Genomic DNA, 24,595 nt, shown 5'->3' on the forward strand with positions numbered 1-24,595 from the left:
CCAATCAAACCCCCACGCGTGCTCTTCAATTCCTGTTTAGGGTTTTGCAGAGGAGCGTGGCTGCGTCACGTGAGAAGTCCAGACCCAATGAGAAACTATCATCATCATCTATGGTTGGGGGTGTCGATGTGGCACGCAGCGGAACTAGGAAGGCGTGGTTTCCAAGCAGCGTTCTGATTGGACGTGGCCTCACAAGAGTTCGTGGTAGGCAGTGTGACGTTAGGCCCGCTGTCCTTTTCTGTACTGGAGCGGCAGCGGCGATTGCAGTTTGCAGCTGCGGTTTGGAGAGCGGAGTTAGTATCCCCGGACGGGATCGCGGAGGACATTGATACAGCAGGCTGGTTTGGGGTAAGCGTGTACTCCTGTTTAAATACCCCGGTGCCTGCTCTTCCAAAGTGACCTCTGTGATCACGGGTATCATCACCGGACATGACATCCCACTTTATTCGGTGATACAGATATATATATATATATATATATATATATATATATATATATATATATTCCTATCGCTGTCTTTAAAAAGCGGTCTATATATTAATAAGACATACGCGACTGTGAATATCCATCTGCCAGCAAGTTCTGCTGCACAGGCAGCGCGGTGCAGAGATGCAGTCAGACCCATTGATAATTGCATGGCACTTGTGTTTAACACGAGCGGTAGTATGCGCATGCGCAGTGCGTGTATAAGGAGTCTGCGTCTTGCGGGGGCTCTGTTTATACAGCGAGCACCACTGTGCTTTATACAGAAACTCATCGTGCTCATGGTACCGCTGTTTGTTTGTTTATTTAAGGAGATATTTTCAGTGTGTTTTCAACTTGCACATAAAATCAATGCTGCTCTTCAAATAGAGATGTTATCAGTGCCCTGTGACACTGACCTGCTCTGTTTATTAACCCATCGCACACTCACCGCTCACTCACTCACTCACATGCACTCTCTCTCTCTCTCTCTCTCTCTCTCTCTCTCTCTCTCACTGAAATACCATTGCAAGTGCTTGACTGGAAGTCTCGATTCCTCTCTTGTGAAAGCAGAAGCAGTTTGTTGGTGTTTCTGAGGGCCGTGGTTGTGTCATGAGAGTGAGCAGGCTGCTGGAGGTGCACAGAGAAATGTTGCACAAAGGGGGTTGAAATCTTACCACAAGAAACTGCAGTTCTGATTTGCAAGAATTACCTCAAGATAACATGAGAGCAGGAAACCAAGGGGTTGAACCGCTCCGTCTCAGATGAATAAGGGATTGAATTCCTAATACCACCCAAGTGGCATTTCAGTTAGGCATTTCAGTCACTGTCTCTGGTGGGAGGCACACAGTTAGGGGTTTGGTGCTGCTGCAGTTCCACTGTCTCTGGTGGGAGGCGCACAGTTAGGGGTTTGGTGCTGCTGCAGGTCCACTGTCTCTGGTGGGTGGCACACAGTTAGGGGTTTGGTGCTGCTGCAGGTCCACTGTCTCTGGTGGGTGGCACACAGTTAGGGGTTTGGTGCTGCTGCAGGTCCACTGTCTCTGGTGGGAGTCGCACAGTTAGGGGTTTGGTGCTGCTGCAGTTCCACTGTCTCTGGTGGGAGGCACACAGTTAGGGGTTTGGTGCTGCTGCAGGTCCACTGTCTCTGGTGGGAGGCACACAGTTAGGGGTTTGGTGCTGCTGCAGGTCCACTGTCTCTGGTGGGAGGCGCACAGTTAGGGGTTTGGTGCTGCTGCAGTTCCACTGTCTCTGGTGGGAGGCGCACAGTTAGGGGTTTGGTGCTGCTGCAGGTCCACTGTCTCTGGTGGGAGACGCACAGTTAGGGGTTTGGTGCTGCTGCAGTTCCACTGTCTCTGATGGGAGGCACTGGGAGAGAGTCTGTGTGGAAACTGAAAGGTCACTGGAAGCTGCAAGTGAGTGAAATGACCGATGAGGAACAGCGCTGTCAGCATGCCAGGGTTCTGGGACTTTGCCCCTGATGGCATTGGATTAGGAGGGTGAAGAGAGGCTGGGAGGCAGCAGGGCTTCATCTTGGCCAGAGTGCAAGCTTTCCAATCCCTCTTGAAAGCCTGACACACAGGCTGTGAGCTGGCTGGTTTCTTCAGGCTCACTCTAGAGCCAGTAGACCTGGATAAACCTGCCGTTGTTCTGCCAGTCCAGTTAGAGGGGATTCATGTTGCATCATTAGACTGTGGTTTTTGGTTATTAGAGTGGAGGAATAGAGGGCTGCAGTTCCACTCACAGTAAACGCAGTGTGGCTCTTCAGTGCAGGCAAGCTGCCATCAGTGTGGGAGGACAGTGAGGGCAGGGCGGAGAGAGGGAGTCTGAGCAGAGAGAGAGGAGGGGCTGACTGGAAATTCGAGTCAGCACAGAGATCACATGAACACAGGGAGCAAGTCATGAGGACCTGGGCTCTGAGAGTAGGAAGCTTCTGAAACACACGGCGAGTCTGAGCTGCAGCACACAGAGTTCAGGGGCTGCTACCTGCAGGGAGCACAGCACACGAAACTGAGCCATCTGTCAGCAGGAGCACACAGAGACAGCCTTGAGCCCAACACAAAGAAGAGCCCCCAGTTCAAGGGTGAGTAAGAGGATCTGAGCAGAGAGAGCGGGCGGAGGGGCTCCGGGTTCAACCCGAGCAGAGAGAGCAGGTGGAGGGGCTCGGGGTTCAACCCGAGCAGAGAGAGCGGGCGGAGGGGCTCTGGGTTCAACCCGAGCAGAGAGAGCAGGTGGAGGGGCTCGGGGTTCAACCCGAGCAGAGAGAGCGGGCGGAGGGGCTCTGGGTTCAACCCGAGCGGAGAGAGCGGGCGGAGGGGCTCGGGGTTCAACCCGAGCGGAGAGAGCGGGCGGAGGGGCTCGGGGTTCAACCCGAGCGGAGAGAGCGGGCGGAGGGGCTCTGGGTTCAACCTGAGCAGAGAGAGCGGGCGGAGGGGCTCTGGGTTCAACCCGAGCGGAGAGAGCGGGCGGAGGGGCTCGGGATTCAACCCGAGCGGAGAGAGCGGGCGGAGGGGCTCGGGGTTCACACAGCTGGGGTGGGATGGATGGAGTGAAGTGATGGGGTTGTCTGAAATGTTCTGCAGGGTTCTGGTAAAAGGAAAGGATTGCTGTATAAAAGCAGGTGCTGCATGTAACAGTGTGATGTGTCGGCAGCCAGGGCACTCCGATCCAAGTTCAGAAGGTCCTTTGAACACGTCTGTATCGTTGCAGTGATGTTGCAATCTCACCTGCACCTACAGTGTATCGTTTCCTTGTTTCCTGAGGCTTGTAAAAGGTCAATGTGTGAGCTGTAACTGGAGCAGAGCGAATCCCATTGGTGCTCGAGAACAGGGCTTTAACCACGTTTACCATCCTGGACCTCATCCAACAGCCTGCAGCATCAGAAACACAGAGTGTTTAGGGTTTGGCACAGATTAGATATGAATAAAAGCACTGACTGTGAACTCTCTGATCTGAACAGTGATCCGCCTCCCTGACCTTGGCTGGGTCCATCCTTATTGCTGCCTTATCACATTCCACATGTTTATGATCTTGCTTTTTATGAGTGTTTACAAAGTTTCCCTTTAAAGTGAAGACCCTGCATGATGTGACATTGAGCACGGCTGAATCTGGGGCACTGGGGAAGGGCACAGGAGCAGCACTGAAGACAGGGCGGCTCTGCTGTATAAACTAGAACACTGAAGACAGGGCGGCTCTGCCGTATAAACTAGAACACTGAAGACAGGGCGGCTCTGCCGTATAAACTAGAACACTGAAGACAGGGCGGCTCTGCCGTATAAACTAGAACACTGAAGACAGAGCGGCTCTGCCGTATAAACTAGAACACTGAAGACAGGGCGGCTCTGCTGTATAAACTAGAACACTGAAGACAGGGTGGCTCTGCTGTATAAACTAGAACACTGAAGACAGGGTGGCTCTGCCGTATAAACTAGAACACTGAAGACAGGGCGGCTCTGCTGTATAAACTAGAACACTGAAGACAGGGCGGCTCTGCTGTATAAACTAGAACACTGAAGACAGGGTGGCTCTGCTGTATAAACTAGAACACTGAAGACAGGGCGGCTCTGCCGTATAAACTAGAACACTGAAGACAGGGCGGCTCTGCTGTATAAACTAGAACACTGAAGACAGGGTGGCTCTGCTGTATAAACTAGAACACTGAAGACAGGGCGGCTCTGCTGTATAAACTAGAACACTGAAGACAGGGCGGCTCTGCCGTATAAACTAGAACACTGAAGACAGGGCGGCTCTGCTGTATAAACTAGAACACTGAAGACAGGGCGGCTCTGCTGTATAAACTAGAACACTGAAGACAGGGTGGCTCTGCCGTATAAACTAGAACACTGAAGACAGGGCGGCTCTGCTGTATAAACTAGAACACTGAAGACAGGGTGGCTCTGCTGTATAAACTAGAACACTGAAGACAGGGCGGCTCTGCCGTATAAACTAGAACACTGAAGACAGGGCGGCTCTGCTGTATAAACTAGAACACTGAAGACAGGGCGGCTCTGCTGTATAAACTAGAACACTGAAGACAGGGCGGCTCTGCTGTATAAACTAGAACACTGAAGACAGGGCGGCTCTGCCGTATAAACTAGAACACTGAAGACAGGGTGGCTCTGCCGTATAAACTAGAACACTGAAGAGAGGGCGGCTCTGCTGTATAAACTAGAACACTGAAGACAGGGCGGCTCCAATTCTCAAAGCTGCAGAGCTAGAAGACATACATAAACCCAGCTCAAGGTTTCTCTTTATTGTACGTTTCTGTCTTCAGCTTTGGAAATCCCTGACCCTGAATGTAAATGCGTCTCAGAATCCATGCTTCAGTGTTTCTGATCTTCTGGTAGATTAATAGCAATGAGAAGTTGACTGAAGGCCTCTGTTTTATGCAGGGGTGCCCTGTGTGTGCTGCCCCTGAAATCTTCCTCCTGTACCCTTTCCTGGGGCGTCGCTCGCAGCCTGTATTGATGCCAGTTCAATCTGACTGGATTACGAACCAGAAAACCCCAGAACCCAGCGCAGCTTCCAGACACGTCTCTGTGTGTCTGTCTGGTGAGCTTCATTCAGGCTGATTCAATTAGAATCAGTCTCCGTGCGTCACGGCACCCTGCCTGCAGCTTACCCCAACCCTAACCCTGAGAGCTGCTCTTTGTGATGGAGCAGGAACAGTTTCAGATCCAAACCCAGACAGCTTAAAATGCGATGAGTAGCACGGCAGGCTGCGAGCGGGCAGATGTGATCGGTGGGTTTGCTCTTCCAATCGCACGATGAATTGAGGACTCCTCCTGCGTCTGCCCTGTAATGTGCTGTGACGGAGCTCGGGCTTGTAGGAGGGTAGAGGAGATGACAGGAGGGAGTCTGGCCAGGCAGGCTCCGTGTTAATGACATTTTAAAGAGGAGTTGATGGAATAGCAGCTTGGAGGCTCGATGTGACTCCTCTCGTCTCTGTTTTCAGGTCTCCACGCTTCACGTCTCCTCTTCTCAGCTTCACCGTTTGGCCAAACATGGACATGTCACATGACCACCACCACCAGCACGCCTCCATGGAAACGACTGCGGGTTCCCATGGCAGCCACTTTGCCCTGGAAACAACTACAGATTCCCATGGCAACCACGTTCCCCCCAGCGCCATGCCCGACCACGGGGGTGGAGGGGGCCACATGATGATGGTGAGTGAGTTCAGCTGCTGCTGTGATTAGGGATGCTGTCGAGGGGAGTTCAGCTGCCGCTCTGATTAGGGATGCTGTCTCGCTGCTCACTCAACCCGGCTCTCTTCCTCTCTCCTCTCAGCCCATGGTCTTCTACTTTGGGTACCAGCAAGTGGAGCTGCTCTTCTCAGGACTCGTCATCAACAGTGCGGGAGGTCAGTCTGTGTGTTTGCCTGTGTGTCTGCCTGTGTGTCTGTGTGTCTGCCTGTGTGTCTGCCTGTCTGTCAGTCACTCAGTTGTTGTTGTTTTGTTGCACAGATTATATACATATCAGAATCCTAAAGGATAGCTTGTAATAACCCTGGACTCTGGGGATGGGGTTGGATGTGAGGGGAGGGGAGGGGAGGTCCTGGTGTATTGCCAGCGGCTCTCTGTGACGCTCTCTCTCTCTGTTGTCTCTGTGCAGAGATGGTGGGAGCCTGCATCGCTGTGTTCTTGCTGGCTGTGCTCTACGAGGGGCTGAAGATCGGCCGCGAGTTCCTGCTGCGGAGGTCACAGGTCAGCGTGCGCTACAACTCCATGCCGGTCCCGGGCCCCAGCGGCACCATCGTGATGGAGACGCACAAGACTGTCGGGTAAGAGCCCGAGCCGCGGCCCTGGAGCTCCGAGGACCGCTGCTCTGAAAGTACTGTGGCTCCAGACACGGGGTCTTGGGTTCAGTTCAGTAATGCTGTGTGGAGCCTGATTGCACGCAGCCTTGTTGTTTAATGCTCCTGTCTCTCTCTCTCTCTCTCTCTCTCTCTCTCTCTCAGCCAGCAGATGCTCAGCCTGGCTCACCTGCTGCAGACTGTGCTGCACATCATCCAGGTGGTGCTCAGCTACTTCCTCATGCTCGTCTTCATGACCTACAACGGCTACCTGTGCATCGCTGTGGCCCTGGGAGCCGGCACCGGCTACTTCCTCTTCAGCTGGAAGAAGGCAGTGGTGGTGGACATCACCGAGCACTGCCACTAACACTGACCATCCGGACCAGACCAGACCAGACCAGACTGCCTCTCACACACACACCCCAACTCTCACTCTCTCTCTCTTTCTGAAACTGCACATGGAGCAATCAGGGAATCCCCAAACTCCTTAATAATCCCTCATCATGAAGGGAGCTGTAGCCCTCGTAGCGACCCCAGCACTGATACACTGATACCATGCAGCGCACTGGCCTGTGTCTGCAGGGATAATGGCACACCTGCTTATAGCTCAGTGAACAGGACTGCTGGGAGCTGATGCAGCCAAACCTGTCTGAACACCCAGATGCAGTATTCTGGTTACCTGGAGCTGTGGAAGCCCTGCCCAGTGTCCTGGAGCTGTCCAATCAGATTGAAAATAAGCCTACTCTCCATCACCCCGTCTTCATGACAACATTTAATACAGAGTGGAGATTCTGCATCTCCTTTCCAGGTGTGCCCCCCGTTCTCCATTCATAGACATGCAAGAAGCCCATAAGTCCTGCCTGACTGCAGCCAGGCTCTCTTCTTGAAGTTTAGGATCAGTCCTGCCTGACTGCAGCCAGGCTCTCTTCTTGAAGTTTAGGATCAGTCCTGCCTGACTGTAGCCAGGCTCTCTTATTGAAGAAGTGCCTGCAGTTCACTCTTTTTCTAAGAAATAATATATATTTTTTTCTCTGTAAATCCGTTATGATCGTGATCTAGAACAGCAGAAGAAGATAATTTAACCTTTTTTTTTAAATTTGAATTCTTTGCATTCATTTTTTATTGTGGTAGAAAGAATGACACGTGATGCAGCGATTGTGAATTCTGATTATCTGAAATCAAAGATGAACCAGAGTGCTTGGTTGCTGCCTGGAGTTTTCAGTTTTGTGTATTTTACCAGCGTGTCTCTCTTTATCTTAACAATGCCTTATTCACTGGACAATGGGAGACACAAGTTAAATGTTTTTAACAATGTAACACTACGGGGCCACTTTTGTCCTCCCAAACGGTTGGAACGGGGCCCCATGTTGCTCCAAAGCCAAGCTGAGAGCGGGCAGAGGGAACCCCTGCAGAGCTGCCCCCAGGTACCACAATGAGATCCAGACTGAACTCTCGGAGTCCCTTCACAGTGTGGGGACAGCACGGGCTCCGGAGTGGATCCTTGAAATCCGAGCGTGGCACGGCGGTCCCTTCAGAGACAGGGCTGTCCTGTTTATCTAGTTCAGGGTTCAAGCAGCTTTTCCAAGCGCTCTTGAGTAGAGCTCTGCACAAGCGTCTCACGTTTAAATGTGTACGTTTGTTTAGTGTTGTAATCAATCATTCAAGATTAAAAAAAATCTATCAAAGTAACGTGTGGATGTATTTTGTTTGGGAGGGGGTTTGTAGTGTCCTTGTTTCTTCACAGAATCACCCATAACCCTGTTTTATATCTATTAGCCAAGAGAGGATTAATGAAGGCATTGAGGCAGGCTAACAAACACACACTTTACAAAGGCATGCTTGCATTGCTGAAGCAGGGACAAAACAGCATGTATTTCATTAGGTCTATCTCTTATTTGTAATGCTAAAATAATTAAAGCAGAAAATACTTGTTCTACAGAAGCAGAAAACAGTTTTTCTCCGTTTGACTTTTAATATTTAACATTGCTTTAAAAAAATAATTTGTAATGTTAAAAAAACAACGGTTGTATTTTATACATTCAATTGTGCACAAGTCTTCAGCGCTGCAATCCAGTGCTTTCACACAACAAAAAAACAAACGAAGAGGCGATCGCTGTGGAGAAGCCGTCTCCTCCCCCAGTCCAGTCTGTCCTGCAGCAGTGCTGAGCGTGCCGAGGCTTTCCTGATGGGAGCGGAGGACTGTAAAGATGCTGCCATGGTCTCAGCTGTGGCGCTCTGCTCCAGCTCTGATCACTGCAGGGAAGTCAGTGGAAGCACAGCTGGGGGGCGTGGCCTGAGCGCCCCCCTAGAACTGCAGGTTCCCGAAGAGCGAGGGCAGGTTGTTGGGTTTGGGGTGCGGCTTGTAGCCGATTCGCTCGTTTATCAGCTGATCCCTGGACTTGCTGTCGCTGCTCGTGGCCGAGGCCCCGCCCACCACATCCACCTCCTCCTGCTGCTTCTTACGACTCTGGGAGGGAGAGGAGACAGACAACAAAGAGATGAATACAGCACGACCCAGAGTGCTCCGAGACCAGAGTCTGCAACGAGGTTTCACAGCTTTCAGTGCGTTACTGATCGGGTCCACTAGGGCTGGACAGCAACGCCTGCAATATAAACCCAAAGCAATCCTTTAATAGAATCTGCTCTGCAAGGCTGGACTGATTTCCATCACCCTCCTCCAATCTACCCCTTACTCCCATCACGCACCTGCATGCTGTTTCTGCGCATTCACCCTCTATATTCCTGAAAGCAAACCTAGACCACTGGGCTCTGGAGCTACAGTAATGTCAAAATGGGCCAATGCCACTGGGATGTGTTACACAGTCAGCAGTATCTGGCTGTTCTGCACAGTAGTGACGTGTTACACAGTCAGCAGTATCTGGCTGTTCTGCACAGTAGTGACGTGTGTTACACAGTCAGCAGTATCTGGCTGTTCTGCACAGTAGTGAAGTGTTACACAGTCAGCAGTATCTGGCTGCTCTGCACAGTAGTGACTTGTTACACACTCAGCAGGATCTGGCTGTTCTGCACAGTAGTGACGTGTTACACAGTCAGCAGGATCTGGCTGCTCTGCACAGTAGTGACTTGTTACACACTCAGCAGGATCTGGCTGTTCTGCACAGTAGTGACGTGTTACACAGTCAGCAGGATCTGGCTGCTCTGCACAGTAGTGAAGTGTTACACAGTCAGCAGTATCTGGCTGCTCTGCACAGTAGTGACTTGTTACACACTCAGCAGGATCTGGCTGTTCTGCACAGTAGTGACGTGTTACACAGTCAGCAGGATCTGGCTGCTCTGCACAGTAGTGACGTGTTACACACTCAGCAGGATCTGGCTGCTCTGCACAGTAGTGACGTGTTACACAGTCAGCAGGATCTGGCTGCTCTGCACAGTAGTGACGTGTGTTACACAGTCAGCAGGATCTGGCTGCTCTGCACAGTAGTGACGTGTTACACAGTCAGCAGGATCTGGCTGCTCTGCACAGTAGTGACGTGTGTTACACAGTCAGCAGGATCTGGCTGCTCTGCACAGTAGTGACGTGTTACACACTCAGCAGGATCTGGCTGTTCTGCACAGTAGTGACGTGTTACACACTCAGCAGGATCTGGCTGTTCTGCACAGTAGTGACGTGTTACACACTCAGCAGGATCTGGCTGCTCTGCACAGTAGTGACGTGTTACACAGTCAGCAGGATCTGGCTGTTCTGCACAGTAGTGACGTGTTACACACTCAGCAGGATCTGGCTGCTCTGCACAGTAGTGACGTGTTACACACTCAGCAGGATCTGGCTGTTCTGCACAGTAGTGACGTGTTACACACTCAGCAGGATCTGGCTGCTCTGCACAGTAGTGACGTGTTACACAGTCCGCAGTATCTGGCTGCTCTCCGGAGAGTCTTACTGTACCTCCAGCTCCTTCTTCACCATGTCAAACTCCTCGACGTCATCCAGTTTCAGCTCAAGCCGGGTGGGCTTGCGCCGCAGCATCGCGATTTCTGCAATGAAGCCGACACTACAGCGAGACAGAGATACACATGAGAGTGCAGCCGAGGCACGACATTACCGTTCCACTAAAAACATGCTTCGTTGTGTGTAGTTTAAATACGCCATGCACTCGAGGTGCTAACAGAACACACTGCAACACTGTTTCTGATAATTGTAAAATGTCTCTACCTGCTATACTATTGCGCCACGGCATTACTGTAAAGCATGTTGTTTACACAATGTCGCAAAAGAGATTCTATTTCTATTTAAGAATTCAATAACAAAACGCTAACTCGAGTTAATCTTGCTAATTGTCCGTTCTGATTATATTTAAAATAAATCGCAATTACAAATGTGTTCGTTTACAAACCTTGCAATGGCCTCGGAATCATCTACTACCGGTCAGAGGAATGGAACCGGCATCCGTCAGAGGGGCTGCTGGGAATTGTAGTCCAATCAGATTCCTGTGATACTTCACCGCAGGTTATTTGACCACGAGAACTACATTTCCCACAGTGCCGCATCCCCCGGATCTGGAAGGAGTAACCGGGTATATGTGCGTGTGTATGCAGAGGAAGCGACGCTGCTGTTTCGTTTGAAAGAAGTTTCGCAGGTAACGAGTTGGGTTTTATTGTGTGGTTAAAATGTTCTTTTGCAGACACATGCACGTTTTGTTTTAAATAAACTGCCTGCTGTACATTGTAGCGCCCGGCTAATTGAAACGGGGTTGCTCTGCGTTCTACGAGTTTTTACAATGTTGCCACAGCGCTGTAAACTCCAGCGTGAGGTTACACGGGACGAGCCGGTTCCGTCCAGCGTGAGGTTACACGGGACGAGCCGGTTCCGTCCAGCGTGAGGTTAAACGGGACGAGCCGGTTCCGTCCAGCGTGAGGTTACACGGGACGAGCCGGTTCCGTCCAGCGTGAGGTTACACGGGACGAGCCGGTTCCGTCCAGCGTGAGGTTACACGGGACGAGCCGGTTCCGTCCAGCGTGAGGTTACACGGGACGAGCCGGTTCTGTCCAGGTGTCTGGCTCACGGGAGGGATTCTGGCTCCAGTCAGGGTTGAAAATGTATAATAAATACAGATTGGTCTTTATTAACCGTTTGTCCACACCCATGCAAAGCAGCCCTGTTAAAGGGCAGTGTTGAAGCTGTGCAAAGTGCTTCTTTCTTAACACTGCTTCCCCCCTCCCTCGTGTAGAGAAGTCCTGGAAGATGTCTGACGATGAAGGCGCCCCGCCCATGGCGAAGAAGTCTCGTATCTATTACGGGAGCCTGGAGGAGCGCGAGCGCGAGCGACTGAGCAAGGGGGCTGGGAGCTCTCTGGGCAGAGAGGCGGTCCGCGCCGGGATAGACGCGGGGAACATTAACCTGGCCAGCGGTGAGACACGATCCATTACAGGGTTTACTGTGAGCTTAGTTACCCTCTGTGCCTGCAGCTGCCAGCGCGCTCGCTGTAAAACCTGGAGAAACTCAAACTGCTGTGCAGTAGGAGTTCCCAGACCCGCACTGTGGAGCTGGATCATAGTCAGGAGGTCCCGTGTGGGGAGAACGTTTCCACTGTCAGGGACAGGAAAGCTCCACGCTGCTCTCAGGACTGTACCCCCTGCTGTAAGGACACTAGCCAGTGTAGCGTTCCCATATTCTGAACCCTGTCTCTGCTTCCCCGGGCAGGCGAGGCGTTCGATTTGGAAGACCACGTCAGCGAGCGACAGGCGGAGGTGCTGGCGGAGTTCGAGCGCAGGAAGCGGGCGCGGCAGATCAACGTGTCCACGGACGACTCCGAGGTGAAGGCGTGTCTGCGCGCTCTCGGGGAGCCAATCACGCTGTTCGGGGAGGGGCCTGCAGAACGCAGGGAGAGGTGAGGGGCGGAGCTCCTTGAAGGAGGCTTTATACTTGAGTCGTGCAACCCCAAGCGCCAGTAGCATGATTGAACTGTGAACCAGCCTTTACTGTGCCTCGGTTTACAGGTGAATGTTTTTGAACCACAGTTCTAGCATCATTTCCTTTCTTGAACCCGGATGCATTTCTTCAGTGGTGGCACTGGCTTGGGCAGGACAGCAGCCCCGCGTAGCGTCCCAGGAGCTGACTGAAGTTCTCTCTCTCTCCAGGCTGCGCAATATCCTGTCTGTGGTCGGGACGGACGCTCTGAAGAAGTCTAAGAAGGAGGACGAGAAGTCAAAGAGACCGCAGGACGAGGTAATGCAGGAGGTTTGGGATGCAAACAACCCTGATCGTGTTTTCAGCTGCGAAACCTTTCAAGCCCTTGTGTGGCTGTCCTCTGACCCCAGCCTCTCTCTCAGTTCCAGCAGACCTGGTACCACGAGGGTCCCGAGACCCTGAAGGCTGCCCGCCTCTGGCTGGCTCGCTACTCGCTGCCCAGGTCAGGGAAACCTCCATTTAATTATTTACATGCCATTGTACGTTTTATATGTATGTACTGGGGTGGGGGAAAGGACTGTGGTATAACTTCAATTGATTGCATATTCTGACAGGGAAATTTCATACATAAATAAATAAATGTGTGTTTCATAACATAACCCGATTTCCTTAATTTCTGACCGTTCAATGATGATCACTGCCACCTAGTGGCCTGCACTGGTGCTGCCTGCCCGTAGTGTGCTGATACTCTCCGGATCAGTGCTGCTGCAGCTCAGTAAAGACTCTTTCCATCAACAAGGAAATCTACGCTTTTCAGAATCTTTCTTTTGTGTTTTTGCCTGCTGGCCTCTGATTGGTGCAATGTTCATGTTGTTGCCAGGGCGATGGAGAGACTGGAGGAGGCCAGAAAACTAAAGGAGGTTCCCGAGGCGTCGCGCACAGCACGGCAGCAAGAGAGGCACACGGCCCTGCGGGTGAGCCGGGCTGAGATCTGTAATGATCAAACGCACCACTGAGGACTGGCTTCTTCAGACTGAACCCTGCTCCCCATCTCATCTTGTCTTTGTGTCTCAGGGCCTGAATAACTTCTGCAGCCAGATCGGTGACGACCGGCCCATCTCTTCCTGCCAGTTCAGCCCCAACTCCAAGCTGCTGGTCACCGCGTCATGGTAAGGACCTCGCAGTGCCCTTGTGCTCTGCTGCTGCTGCTGCAGCCCCTCCCTCGATTTCAACACAGGCTTCGGGAGGCTGTCCTGGTCTGTGCATCGCTGGGAGGATTAGAGATGATGCTGAATTTCAAACATTTTATATAAATAATGTGAACGAAGGTGTAAAGTCTTGGATTAAAACCAGCGGTCAGTGAATAGAGAGAGTGAAATGAAAGTGCCTGTGTGTTTGCCTTGCAGGAGTGGACTCTGCAAGCTGTGGTCAGTTCCAGATTGCAGCCTGATTCGCACCCTCAGAGGTGAGAGGCTCGCTGTGCTCTCTTTATTCTTCTCAGGGCTCTCCCTCGGGTTTGAGCCTGGTCAGATCTCACAAGGCTGACCCGTGCCGAGCTCGGCCGTGCTTCAGGTGTGAGCGTCACCGTGTGCGTTTCCCCTCGCAGGTCACAACACCAACGTGGGCGCCATGTCCTTCCACCCGCAGGCCACCGTCTCCCTGGACGAGAAGGATGTCAACATGGCTTCCTGCGCTGCAGACGGCTCTGTGAAGCTCTGGAGTCTCGACAGGTCAGCTCTCGTGCAGCAAGGGGGTCTGTGTCTGGGCCTGAGTGTGTCTGTCTGTGACTGTGTGAGTGTGTGTGTGTCTCCTCTGAGTGTCTGTGACTGTGTGTGTGTGTCTGAGTGTCTGTGACTGTGTGTGTGTTTGTGCGTGTGTCTGTCTGCCTTGAGCCTGTGGCATCGATACTGTGTATAGATGTTGAATTATCTCCCCGTGTCCCTTCTGTCACCGTGTGTATAAGGTTAAGCTTGGTTGGTTTGCTGTCTGTGTTATAATGCATGTATGCTGTTCTTTTCAAAATTATTTTTCTCGAACTGTTTAATAATCTATAAATTCAAGTAAAACATCCTGACCGACGGGGATGGGGGCGTCTCGTGTGTGTTTGATACATTATTGCATTATTGAAGTATTTTTCTGTTTAGCCCGAGATATTGGGAGTGTGGAGATATTGTCTGTCAGTCACACTTGCATGTTGAAATGGGTCGTTGTTTCCCCCCATCCCTCCCACAGTGACGAGCCCGTAGCGGATATCGAGGGGCACACCGCCAGGGTCGCGCGGGTCAGCTGGCACCCCTCCGGCAGGTTTCTGGGCACAACCTGGTGAGTGAGATTCAAAACTAGCAGGTTGGGGGTCACCTGAGAAACGACTGGCAAGTTCAGGGCGTGCTGGGGACCGCTGAGCCTGAAAGGCTCTAGTTTCTATACGTGTAAGAGATGCCATCGCGCCCCCTTCAGTCAGCGTGGGCACAGTGGCACCATGCCAGCGTTCCTGTCTGTATCTGTGTTATAATGCTTTTTTTAAACTTCTCTAACTCGTCAGAGTTCACGCAAACAGTTTTAATTTAAACCAACTAAATACAAAAGTGCGTGATTCTGTAGAGCTGGTAATGGGTCAGCAGTGTGCAAGTGAGGCAGCAGAGCTGCTTGCCATGTGAGATCCCGCTGCAATCTCTCTGTCCTCCCACAGCTACGATCACTCGTGGCGCCTCTGGGACCTGGAGGCTCAGGAGGAGATTCTGCACCAGGAGGGGCACAGCAAGGGGGTGCACGACATCGCCTTCCACCCCGATGGCTCGCTGGCTGGGACTGGGTAAGAGAAAGGAGGGCGAGCGGGCCAGCCAGGCTCCTCCCTACATAGCACACGGCTCACCCACTCGAGGGAGTGCTTCACGAGGGCACAGTCTATTTTATTATTGTGTTTATTTTGTTTTGTAACGGTCCTGTTAGTTTTTTTTCTTATTTAGATGCTATTGCTTCCACTGGCAGGCTATACCATGCCTTCACTCTTCTGTGCTGAATGTGCGCTGCAGTCAGCCTGATCTGAATGCATGTGCTGGCTTGCCATGTGTCCCCCCCACCCCTGTCCCTGTCCCCCGTCCCCCGCCCCGTCCTGTCTGAGAGGTTTCTCTTGGTTTTCTGGCAGGGGTCTGGATGCGTTCGGCCGGCTGTGGGACCTGCGCACGGGCCGCTGCATCATGTTCCTGGAGGGACACCTGAAGGAGATCTACGGGCTCAGCTTCTCCCCCAACGGGTAAGAGACCAGGGGGCACACAGGGGCGCGCTCCCGGGGATCGATTGGTTTTCTTACTTCCCCTCCTGCTTGTGCTTCCACAGGTTCCACGTGGCCACAGGAAGTGGAGACCACACCTGCAAGGTGTGGGACCTGCGGCAGAGGAAGTGCATCTACACGATCCCCGCCCACCAGAACCTGCTGTCTGGGGTCAAGTTTCAGCGTGAGTGCCACTGGGTGATGGGAGGGAAGCAGACAGGACCTCGGGGGCTCGTGTTGAGAACGGAACTGCGTCGCTGCTGCTTTTTAATGTCAGCATGTACAGCGATGGCCGCAAGTTTAGAATCAGCCTGCAGAACAAACTCGTTTTGCTTCATGAAGTCAAAACCTGCTGAATAATGTGACGTTAATATGTTGAATTACTTACTGCTTTGTAGTTTTCCAGATACTGAATGAACTTAAAAATGTGACATGAAATACTGTACTGCTTTTATGGCTTCCGATACACTTTCTCAATCCTAAGGTTCTAGGTGATTATCTTTTGCCCTTAGCAGTACACGAGAGGCCGTGTTTGTTCGTTTTTGTTCGTTAGTTACCGGGGCTAATCATCGCTGAAACTTGACTCTTCTCCCTCAGCCACTGACGGTCACTACTTGCTGACCGGCGCCTACGACAACACTGCCAAAGTGTGGACGCACCCGGGCTGGTCCCCGCTGAAGACGCTGGCCGGGCACGAGGGCAAGGTGATGGGGCTGGACATCTCTCTGGACGGGCAGCTCATCGCCACCTGCTCCTACGACCGCACCTTCAAGCTGTGGATGTCAGAGTAGCAGCCCAGACATGCGTGCAGGCTGCTGTCCCGCTGTACTGTCACCAAGCTGGGCTTATCCCAGAGCTTAGCTTCCATGATACTCGGGACTTCTGTTGTGTTCTTTATTTGCAGATGAGAAAACAAAACTCCCACCAGTCCATATCCACGAGAGTGTGTTTGACTGCTGCTCATAAAGAGGCTTCACTGCACACGCTCACTGGAACTGAGGCTGCTGTCAGAGTTAGAATCGGAAATGGCTCAGGCTGCTGGTTTCCATGGTTACAGCTGACCTTGTATTCCGATCTCTTTGTGTCTGCAATGTATTCATTCAAACAGAGCATTGGGGTTTCTTTAGCAAAGCTACTTTTTAATGTGTTAAAAAACATGCATGTGTTTTATATATAAAAAAAAAAATCTCTTGTACAGAATTTGTGTTAATAGTTTTTTAAACAGAAATTAAAACTGCAACAACACCATCAATATAACAATGTTAACATTGTGAATTCCCAGTACTGTAATGAAGCAGCTCACAGGAGCCCCCTGAGTCCTGCTGCCTACAGCTCCCCCCGGGAACGCGTCTCTGTTTATAGCAGACGAGCGCTGTGCCGTTCAAAGACCCTGCAGTGACAACATCGTGAGAGGTTTAACCCCTTCCTTGCTGATGACCTGCAGATGCACAAAACAATTCAGCTTTGACAAATCTTCTGGAAGAGATGGAGTGGGTGTTGCTTTCCAGCCTGGAGGTTTGGTTTGGACGCTGTGTTGTAAATGAAGGTTTGTTTCTGCTTGAAGAATGGAAGTGCCGGTTCTGTTGTCCAGACGGCTCACGTGGAGCCCCAGAACCCCGCCCGGGTCCAGTAGAGGGTCACGATGAGCATCACCGCCCCCCCGACCAGTGCCAGCATCACCAAGGTGAAGGTCCTGAACTGGGGGCTCGGGGGGTGCTCTGTGTTCAGCGGGCAGGGGTGGACCTGGTTGTGGTTGATCCCCAGTCTGCGCTCCACGTCCAGGCTGAGCGTGTACACTGTGGGCCTCTGGGGCAGAAACCAGGGCTTGCGCGACGTGGTCGCGTAGTAGAGCCGGCCCTCCTCCACCACGATGGGCGTGGCTTGCAGCTGCAGGCTGGCCAGCAGTGCCTGGTCCGTGGGCAGCTCTGTGACTGGCTGCCCGGGCTCCATGGGTGTGACTCGCCGGCACAGCGGGCAGGTCAGGCCCCCGGGGGGATCCGGGTTCGAGGCCAGGCTCATCCTGGCCAGACACTCCAGGCAGAAGGAGTGCTGGCAGTGGAGCAGCTTGGGGGTCTGGAAGGTGTTGTTGTAGGGGCTCCAGCAGATCGCACAGTCAGTTTGGGGCGTGCTGGCAGCATCACGCTCCTCCTGCATGGCTCCTGGTCTCCGTGATCAATGCCAGCAGAGCACTGTGCAAAGCAGCCGCTTTCCTGCCATGGTCGACCCAGCTGTGTGATCTTACAGGCCTGCCTCTCCAAATCTCAAGAGGCTCTTGCAACGTTCTGCCGTATTCAAATCCAACCATTACATCCTGGCGAGGGCGTGACTGCGGCACAATCACACACCAAACGCTCCTTCAGAAAGTGTCCCGTCGCGTTTACACGACAGAACCGTAGCGCCGCGGCCCTGGTTCTGTGAGAGCCGGTGCAGCAGCAGCAGGATTAACGCGTGTAAACACGGAGCTCCCGGGGGAGACGGTTATCGGAAACAAAACGTCACTGCCCTTACAAAGATGCCCCTTTTACCACTGGCTAGCAAGTCTTCTCCCGAAGAACGACAAGAGTACACCCCAGAGCACAGCGAGCGATTAAGATCTCTCCAGGTATCCAGGCAGGTTTCTGCAGTAGGTTTGCAGGTTCTGGGTCGAAACTAAAAGCAATAACAATGTATACGGTTAAGACGCAGTCTCCTGTGCGCTGTGCCGATCAGAACCGCTCACAGCCGCGGTTATCAACATTGTTTCTAACGAGTCCTGAAATATTATCGGTAACAAGTCTAACTAGGACAGTGTTAAATAGATATACTCCCTTCAAGAGACACACAAACACAGCACGTGGTCATTACTGAAAGTTAAACGAGCAATAATATTCAAGACAAAATGACATCCTCAATAAATCCGGTGGCGGGCATTATTACAGTAATAACATTTTAAATGATTTATTTCATTAAAATTATATTTTGAATAAAGTCTTTAAATTAACATTAGCGATCGAATCCATCGATCTAATGATTGATTGATTTTTAATTGGTTTTGTAATGCTCGTTTCTTACCTTGGCTTTGTTGTCGCGCCACTCCTAAAGCAGGTAGTCATTCAGGTGCGATCATTAAGAAATATCTGGAGTCCGAAACAGGTGTCTAAGACACCGCTCGATTTGCAAGACGCACCCACATCTTCAATAACGGAGCTAACACAACATACCTGCAAACCAGCTGTCTGCAGCGATACAGACGCACAGCGCGTTCTTCACCACAGACTCAACCTCGTATTCGGGGTCCGCTAACTTTCCCGTGAGCCGCAGGTAAGTGGTTGCTATGGAAACGTTCTCCAGGCACAGTCGCTCCGCCCGGGTCTCTCGTGGACTCGTCCTAGGGGCACAGGTGTGCTGGAAATGAAAACGTGACGCTGGCGCGTATTATTATTATTATTATTATTATTATTATTATTATTATTATTATTAAGGGAGATCAGACTGACAAAAAATAATCATTCCTTTATTTTTTATATATTTTTTACATCCAGTTAGTTAATCTGTTTAGCTGTGAACAAACGTTACACCAAAGCTGAGACTTGAAGCACAGAAAGCAGGACTAGAGGACACAGCTGGAAAGGAAGCGCATTTAATACTGGAAAGAGCCACATAAGAGTGTGTCAGTACAGAGCAATGCAAAGCAGAGCGCTCCGCCCTAATCCCTGCTAATCTGAGCATCACGTGGTTTGCATTGCGCGAGAAGCTCCTCATCGTTCTGGTGGATAGAGGTGGTTACTGATTCCTCTTTACAGGAGCTGGAAAACAGTGCTGTGGAATACTACAGTTACAAAACAACCCTTCTGCCTGGATTCACACGGGTCAGAGTCCTCACACAATCACTGCAAGCCTTTCCAGGGCTGTAGGATCCAACGATCTCCTATAGCATGAGCTGTGTTTCCACCTGCTGTTGTTCAAAGTGTCTGCAGTGCTGAGCCTGTGCCAGTGTGTCTCAGTTTCTCAGGGTGAGAAAGGAGATGCTCTCTTCATCTGTGCCACACAGCAGCCGTGGGTCAGTTGCATGTCATTTGGTTTGCCGGTGGGACCCCTCCAGTCTGGACAGGGCGGATCTCCTTGCACTGGCCGCTCACACCCACCAGCAGCAGCAGCAGCGGCAGCAGCAGGGACTCCTGGGGAAGTGTGGCTCCGAGGGGAGCTCCTGGCCCCACACAGAGGGCTGCTCGCTGATCGGCTGCTGCTTGCCGCTGGACACTTTGCTGTGGGGTTCGGCGCCGGTCTGCCGGGTCGACCCCCTGTGGGTCTCCGCCTGGGTTTTGGCTGCGAGGAAGGCGGCGAGGTCTAGGTCGAGCGCGCCGGCCCCACCCCGCGGACAGGGGGTGTTCTGCCGGCACTGTGGACAGGGGATCCAGCGCTGCTCGTTCAGCACCGTGTCCAGCCGCCGCAGGCAGTCCTGGCAGAACGTGTGCCCGCAGTGCAGCTTGCGTGGGAGACGCTCACGCAGGTTGAAGGAGGAGTAGCAGATGATGCAGTCCAGCTTGTGGCTCGCACTCGGGTCCGGGGAGGGGTCCGGAACCTCACCCAGGTCTGCCTCCTCTGACATCTTCAAGAGAGAACAGGAAACAAGAAGGGATTCTGTTTGAAATGTTTTAAACATGCCTAGAGCATCAGCAATCAGAATTCAGGTGCAGTAAGTAGATACAACGTGCACTTGGGTTAACTGCACTGTCACTGTACCTGCAGCTCAGCTGCACTACACCTGCATTGTAACAGCAGTCATGTACGCTGGATAGAGCGGCCAGCACACCGAGTGCAAAGCTACCTGAAGAGCCGTGGCCCCCGAGTGGAATGCAGTTCATATCCCATAGCAACCCTCAATACAGAACCCTTTTCAGTGTTCAATTACAAACGCTTGTAAAGCACGAAGCACAGTTCCCATCAATCTGTCTCTCCATGATGTTAAAAAGACCCTGTAAAATGCACGCTCCGGATTACGCAGCACAGACAGCGGCACAACATCCCAGTAACTGTAGCTGTACCTTTTTTCTTTCTTTCTCTCGTCGTTTCGTTCTTTCTTTGTTACTTGCAGCTCTCCAGAGCGTGGCTCCGGGTCCGTCTTCTCTTTACTTTTCCAGGAATCCCACAGAGAGGCTCACGTTCTGAGCAGAGCTCCCCATCGACCCCTCGACACAGAGAGACTGGCCTGCACTGGTGTGCCCTGACTCGAGCAGCACATAACCGAGAGAGCGAGAGAGAGAGACTGGCTGTACAAACAGCCCCTGATTGAGAAGAGCCCAGAGCGGCAGTGCGTGTGTGTGTGTGTGTGTGTGTGTGTGTGTTCGTGTGCGTGTGCGTGTGCGTGTGTGAGAGCCTCTCAGTCTGTCTGTCTGTCGGTCTGTCGGTCTGGTCTCCTGCTGTCAGCTGTCGAGCTCCACAGGTCTGCCCTGCATCAGCCCCAGCGAGCCAGCTGCCGTGCTCCAGCTCAGACTCAGGCAGGAGGAGTCGAGTTTCCTTTCTGAGGGAGCCGGGTGCAGCGGGATCAGCTTACAGCCTTCGAGCTTTGGACAAAAGCAGCCTAGAAATCGAAGCCTCCTTCCTAGACATTCAATATTCTATTAATCCAGTCCACCGGCATAATGACTGTGATATTAGGGTGTTCCCTCCTCGGAGAATCCCCACGCTATAGCGAGACAATAGTTTTGCATATTCTTTAAACAACACTTGAATTAACTCGAACTGTGAATACATTTTGGTAATTTTTTATTTTGGAGATTTCCGCAGAACTCAGGCGGCCAGACTCAAAGTTAGTGAAAGGGTTAAACGCTGTGTTCTGATGCCCATGTGCAGTTCTACCGCAGCACCACTAGATGGCACTGAAGTACCGAGAAACAGCCTGTGCTGCTGGTTGATTTTACTGGTAAGTGAACACGGTCTATATGTATTAATAACATACTTTAATGAAGTACAGTACCAAAGCGTATCCATTTACAGTTTACTGTGCATGAATATAATGGGATTCAGAGGCTGGCATCACAGCGTGGCAGTGCCCTTTCCATGTACCACTTTCCACGTGGTCTTCATTAGATTTTCCAGCTGGCTGTAGTTGTTGTTTACATGCAGGGTTCTGATGTAATTGCTGCTGGCTGAGCTGCTTGTGATGCAGCCTGTGTCCTGCATGGGGCAGCACTGAGCTGAGTGCAGAGTGAAGGGGCTGGAGAAAGCAAGGCTCCCTGTCAGGGGTAATAATCGACACCTGGAGGAGTTTGCTTCATCAGGGAGATATGGGAGATAAGAGATCCCCTCTCAGCATGGAACCGCTGTTCAGCACTCGTCAGTCTGGCCATGCCTGCTTCCTGTGCAAATGAAGCCGATTAAACCCATAAAACAAGCGTGAAAGGCATTCAGTCCTGAACAAGGTCCCTGTATATGGATGCAAATAGCTGCCCGCTGATAATGACATTTGCTTTTTAGGGCCAATGTTGACCCAGTGCAGAATGCCTAATAAGCTAGAGTAAAGGAGACTGGTACAGTGATCTGTGCTGTGCTCCCTCACCCCCGTGTCCACTGGTCCTGACACATGCTAAGACAAGCCCTGCTCCCATCGGCCCCCCAGACTATGCCTGTGTCTCTCCCCCTGTGCTGGGCAGCAGCAGCAGCAGCAGTGATCCTCTGTGTGGACGGCAGGCAGGCGGGCAGGCGGGCTGTGCAATCCAGGGCCATGTTGTATTGCTGCAGAGCTGCCCAGCTCTTCTGGTTCCAAGGCTTTTCCCAGGCCAGCGTGTAGTCAGCCATTCAGCACTGGGAAGGGTCTGCTTTTGAATGGCATGATTCTCTTTCAGTTCACCTGCTTTAGTCCTGTCCTCTCCCTCCGTCTACAGACTCATAAAGTGACCAAGAGCAAAGGAATGCTGACTTACTGAAATGACCTTTAGTGTTTTGAATGACTGAGCCTGCAGGCATGTGGTCTGGCTTGAAAGGCAGGTTTCAAATCAATCTGTGTGTCTGTCTGTGTGTCACACGCTGGCACCGAGTCCTGATACCAGACTTACCCGGTGAGAAAAGAGACCGGAGCAGGAATCTGGGGGCAAACACAATCATTTCAAAAGAATGCTCAGCCCTGCCATTGTGTCCCTCAGTGTGGATGCAGGTGTGGCTGTACATTGCTAGATAAGCTCTGTCCATAGAAACCTGCTGTTGTGCTTCAGCATTGCTGCCTCTGTCTGAGACGGGTTAGGAGAGCAGAACACACTGACTCCTGGTTCAGGTTCTACCGGGTTAGGCGAGCAGAACACACTGACTCCTGGTCCAGGTTCTACCGGGTTAGGAGAGCAGAACACACTGACTCCTGGTCCAGGTTCTACCGGGTTAGGAGAGCAGAACACACTGACTCCTGGTCCAGGTTCTACCGGGTTAGGAGAGCAGAACACACTGACTCCTGGTCCAGGTTCTACCAGTCTACTCCCTGCCCCTGTGGGCACCATTGGACTGGACAGACTCACCTGACCAGGAGTCTGCAAGGTGCTGGAAGGTCTCCAGGCATCTGAAATAAGGAGCAGGACTGACTGCACCCCAGCTGTGAATCTACCCCCCCCAACTTAAAACTAGAGATGAAATAATAGACTTCCGCACACACTCCCCACTGAAATGATTTCTACTTTTCACTGAAGCCATTGATCAATGATTTCTTTATTGACCCTGTTTTAGATCATTCAGACAGGCAATGCATTCCTCACAAGAAGGGATTTGAAACACATTGTTTTTACAGCACAGAGACAGTGAATCTACGGTGGCTCATTGAGAACATTATGATGACAGCTGAACAGAAGCCTCCAGATTCTATTAACACACATTCTAGCTGAATAAGCATTTTTAAATGAGACCCAGTGAATGCTGCTCTGCGTTGTGTTCAAGTTTCTTATCAGACTTATCAGACGCCACACTTCATTTATTAGAGAATTCTGTCATTGGTTTTATAACAAGGTCATTGGTTAAAAAGCTATACAGCGAAACCTAATGAAGGACCCTTTGTCATTCGCCTGGGTTACAGGACGATGTGACTGTGCATACAGGCGGCGTTTGTAATTTTAACACTAATAACTACATCTAGTCAATTCAATCTGCAGAGGCTTGTGAACAGCGAGGACCCGAGGGATGGTGCGTCCAGTTCATTTTGGCTAATTCCACCCTTGTCGTCACTGCAGTGATTAGTCCATTGTGAGGCTGTTCCTGTTGACTGTTTAGAGTTCATTTTAAAAGGCACAGAGGAACACATGAGCTAGGCTGACCGGTAAGAGAGTGAGATAAAGTAATGTGCAAACAAACAAACAGAAGGACAACACCTCAAAATAACAGTATTAATAATGTTAATGGCGAAAGCAGCTTCTCTCCGCAGAGCAATATAAAGTCCCCCCTCCCCTGTGCTTGATCCTGCCAGTCTACCGTTTTTAAAGTGGGGGAGCTGTAACCCCTGTATATGATGGAAGCCATGCCCCCCCAGCACCCCTGGTTCCAGCGCCCCAGGTCCACGCTGGGTGAGGCGCGGCTCCTCTAGGAGATCACGCAGCAGCACTTCCTCTGGCAGCAGCAGCACCAGCAGGCGTGGCAGCAGCTCTCCTTGTCCTGCTCCTTCCTGTTGCTGTAGGCGGTGATCTGCGGCTCCAGGGCAGGGCTGCTGTAAGGGGCTTTGGGATCCTTCAGCCCGCCTCTGTTCATGTCCAAGCTGTAGATGGGCATGGCGGGGGGCTGTCCTCCCTCTCCGGCGGCCTTGAAGCTGGCGTAGGGGTTGTAGCTGTTGGGTTTGCTGTGCCCGTTGGTGCCGCCGTTGCTGTACTTGCCCAGCCCGTCTGTCTCGGCCAGCGGATTGGAGATCACGGTGCTGCCGTCCCCCTCGCTGGTGAACACGTTGCTCAGCCGGGCGCGAGGGATCAGCACGTCGGCATAGGGGTTATCCAGAGACACCATCTCACCACTGAGGCAGGACAGGCTTCTAGGACTGGGTCGAGGGGGAATGGGCTTCACCAGGGAAGCAGCTGTGCAAGACCCAGGTGTGGAGCTGGTGCTGCGTCTCTCCCTCTGCCTCTCTCTGCCTCTCTATCTCTGGTAGATACTCAGAAGTAGTTGTTCAGAAGCTGTAAGGATTTAGAACACAAAGTTACAGTTAACACAGGCAGGTCTAAACAAAGGGCTTCGTGTTTGTCTGGGAGATCCTGCAAAGTTTGTG

General features: G+C 51.8%; 4 protein-coding genes across 8 annotated transcripts; 2 read left to right on the forward strand and 2 right to left on the reverse strand.

Moving 5' to 3' along the window:
- The first annotated feature begins 133 nt into the window (after positions 1-133).
- LOC117973951 (high affinity copper uptake protein 1-like) lies at positions 134-7,938 on the forward strand. The gene is made up of 5 exons (XM_058986621.1): positions 134-348; positions 5,414-5,627; positions 5,749-5,821; positions 6,073-6,241; positions 6,419-7,938. The coding sequence occupies exons 2-5, from the start codon at positions 5,463-5,465 to the stop codon at positions 6,618-6,620; spliced, it is 609 nt and encodes a 202-aa protein (XP_058842604.1). The 5' UTR covers positions 134-348; positions 5,414-5,462; the 3' UTR covers positions 6,621-7,938.
- Positions 7,939-8,262: 324 nt separating this feature from the next.
- Positions 8,263-10,685, reverse strand: LOC117396899 (anaphase-promoting complex subunit CDC26). Of its 3 annotated transcripts, none has more exons than XM_033995203.3 (3): positions 10,606-10,685; positions 10,158-10,263; positions 8,263-8,720 (listed from the first exon to the last, which is right to left on the reverse strand). In XM_033995203.3, the coding sequence occupies exons 2-3, from the start codon at positions 10,236-10,238 to the stop codon at positions 8,559-8,561; spliced, it is 243 nt and encodes an 80-aa protein (XP_033851094.1). In that variant the 5' UTR covers positions 10,239-10,263; positions 10,606-10,685; the 3' UTR covers positions 8,263-8,558. The 3 variants fall into 3 exon arrangements, with proteins under 3 accessions (XP_033851094.1, XP_058842607.1, XP_058842609.1); XM_058986624.1 differs by having other exon boundaries at positions 10,158-10,246; positions 10,606-10,678; XM_058986626.1 differs by lacking the exon at positions 10,606-10,685 and adding an exon at positions 10,425-10,562.
- A 48-nt stretch (positions 10,686-10,733) lies between these two features.
- LOC117396895 (U4/U6 small nuclear ribonucleoprotein Prp4) lies at positions 10,734-16,638 on the forward strand. Its single transcript, XM_058986620.1, has 14 exons — positions 10,734-10,848; positions 11,440-11,619; positions 11,913-12,099; positions 12,350-12,437; positions 12,542-12,621; positions 13,000-13,093; positions 13,194-13,288; positions 13,526-13,584; positions 13,726-13,849; positions 14,352-14,441; positions 14,809-14,931; positions 15,265-15,372; positions 15,456-15,574; positions 15,988-16,638. The coding sequence occupies exons 2-14, from the start codon at positions 11,454-11,456 to the stop codon at positions 16,179-16,181; spliced, it is 1,527 nt and encodes a 508-aa protein (XP_058842603.1). The 5' UTR covers positions 10,734-10,848; positions 11,440-11,453; the 3' UTR covers positions 16,182-16,638.
- Positions 16,639-16,774: 136 nt separating this feature from the next.
- On the reverse strand, positions 16,775-20,845 carry LOC117396898 (E3 ubiquitin-protein ligase RNF183). Of its 3 annotated transcripts, XR_009307319.1 has the most exons (3): positions 20,415-20,845; positions 18,442-19,978; positions 17,540-18,039 (listed from the first exon to the last, which is right to left on the reverse strand). XR_009307319.1 is itself a non-coding variant. In XM_058986623.1 (2 exons), the coding sequence occupies exon 2, from the start codon at positions 17,542-17,544 to the stop codon at positions 16,987-16,989; it is 558 nt and encodes a 185-aa protein (XP_058842606.1). In that variant the 5' UTR covers positions 17,545-18,039; positions 18,591-19,494; the 3' UTR covers positions 16,775-16,986. The 3 variants fall into 3 exon arrangements, 2 of the variants coding, with proteins under 2 accessions (XP_058842606.1, XP_058842605.1); XM_058986623.1 differs by lacking the exon at positions 20,415-20,845 and having other exon boundaries at positions 16,775-18,039; positions 18,591-19,494; XM_058986622.1 differs by lacking the exon at positions 20,415-20,845 and having other exon boundaries at positions 16,775-18,039; positions 18,442-19,494.
- Between the last annotated feature and the right edge of the window lie 3,750 nt (positions 20,846-24,595).

This window comes from Acipenser ruthenus, chromosome 15, assembly GCF_902713425.1.
Source record: "Acipenser ruthenus chromosome 15, fAciRut3.2 maternal haplotype, whole genome shotgun sequence".
NCBI classification, from domain to species: domain Eukaryota; kingdom Metazoa; phylum Chordata; class Actinopteri; order Acipenseriformes; family Acipenseridae; genus Acipenser; species Acipenser ruthenus.

Excerpts from the sequence above, each read along its gene's own strand:
- LOC117973951 (XM_058986621.1), top strand. The coding sequence starts at position 5,463 with ATGGACATGTCACATGACCACCACCACCAGCACGCCTCCATGGAAACG. Across the intron at positions 5,628-5,748 it reads GAGGGGGCCACATGATGATG|CCCATGGTCTTCTACTTTGG; the intron begins GTGAGTGAGTTC and ends CTCTCCTCTCAG. Across the intron at positions 5,822-6,072 it reads CGTCATCAACAGTGCGGGAG|AGATGGTGGGAGCCTGCATC; the intron begins GTCAGTCTGTGT and ends GTCTCTGTGCAG.
- LOC117396899 (XM_058986624.1), bottom strand. The coding sequence starts at position 10,627 with ATGATTCCGAGGCCATTGCAAG. Across the intron at positions 10,247-10,605 it reads GATTCCGAGGCCATTGCAAG|AAATCGCGATGCTGCGGCGC; the intron begins GTTTGTAAACGA and ends GCTTCATTGCAG. Across the intron at positions 8,721-10,157 it reads TGGTGAAGAAGGAGCTGGAG|AGTCGTAAGAAGCAGCAGGA; the intron begins GTACAGTAAGAC and ends TCTCCCTCCCAG.
- LOC117396895 (XM_058986620.1), top strand. The coding sequence starts at position 11,454 with ATGTCTGACGATGAAGGCGCCCCGCCCATGGCGAAGAAGTCTCGTATC. Across the intron at positions 15,373-15,455 it reads CTCAGCTTCTCCCCCAACGG|GTTCCACGTGGCCACAGGAA; the intron begins GTAAGAGACCAG and ends GTGCTTCCACAG. Across the intron at positions 15,575-15,987 it reads GTCTGGGGTCAAGTTTCAGC|CCACTGACGGTCACTACTTG; the intron begins GTGAGTGCCACT and ends CTTCTCCCTCAG.
- LOC117396898 (XM_058986623.1), bottom strand. The coding sequence starts at position 17,544 with ATGCAGGAGGAGCGTGATGCTGCCAGCACGCCCCAAACTGACTGTGCG.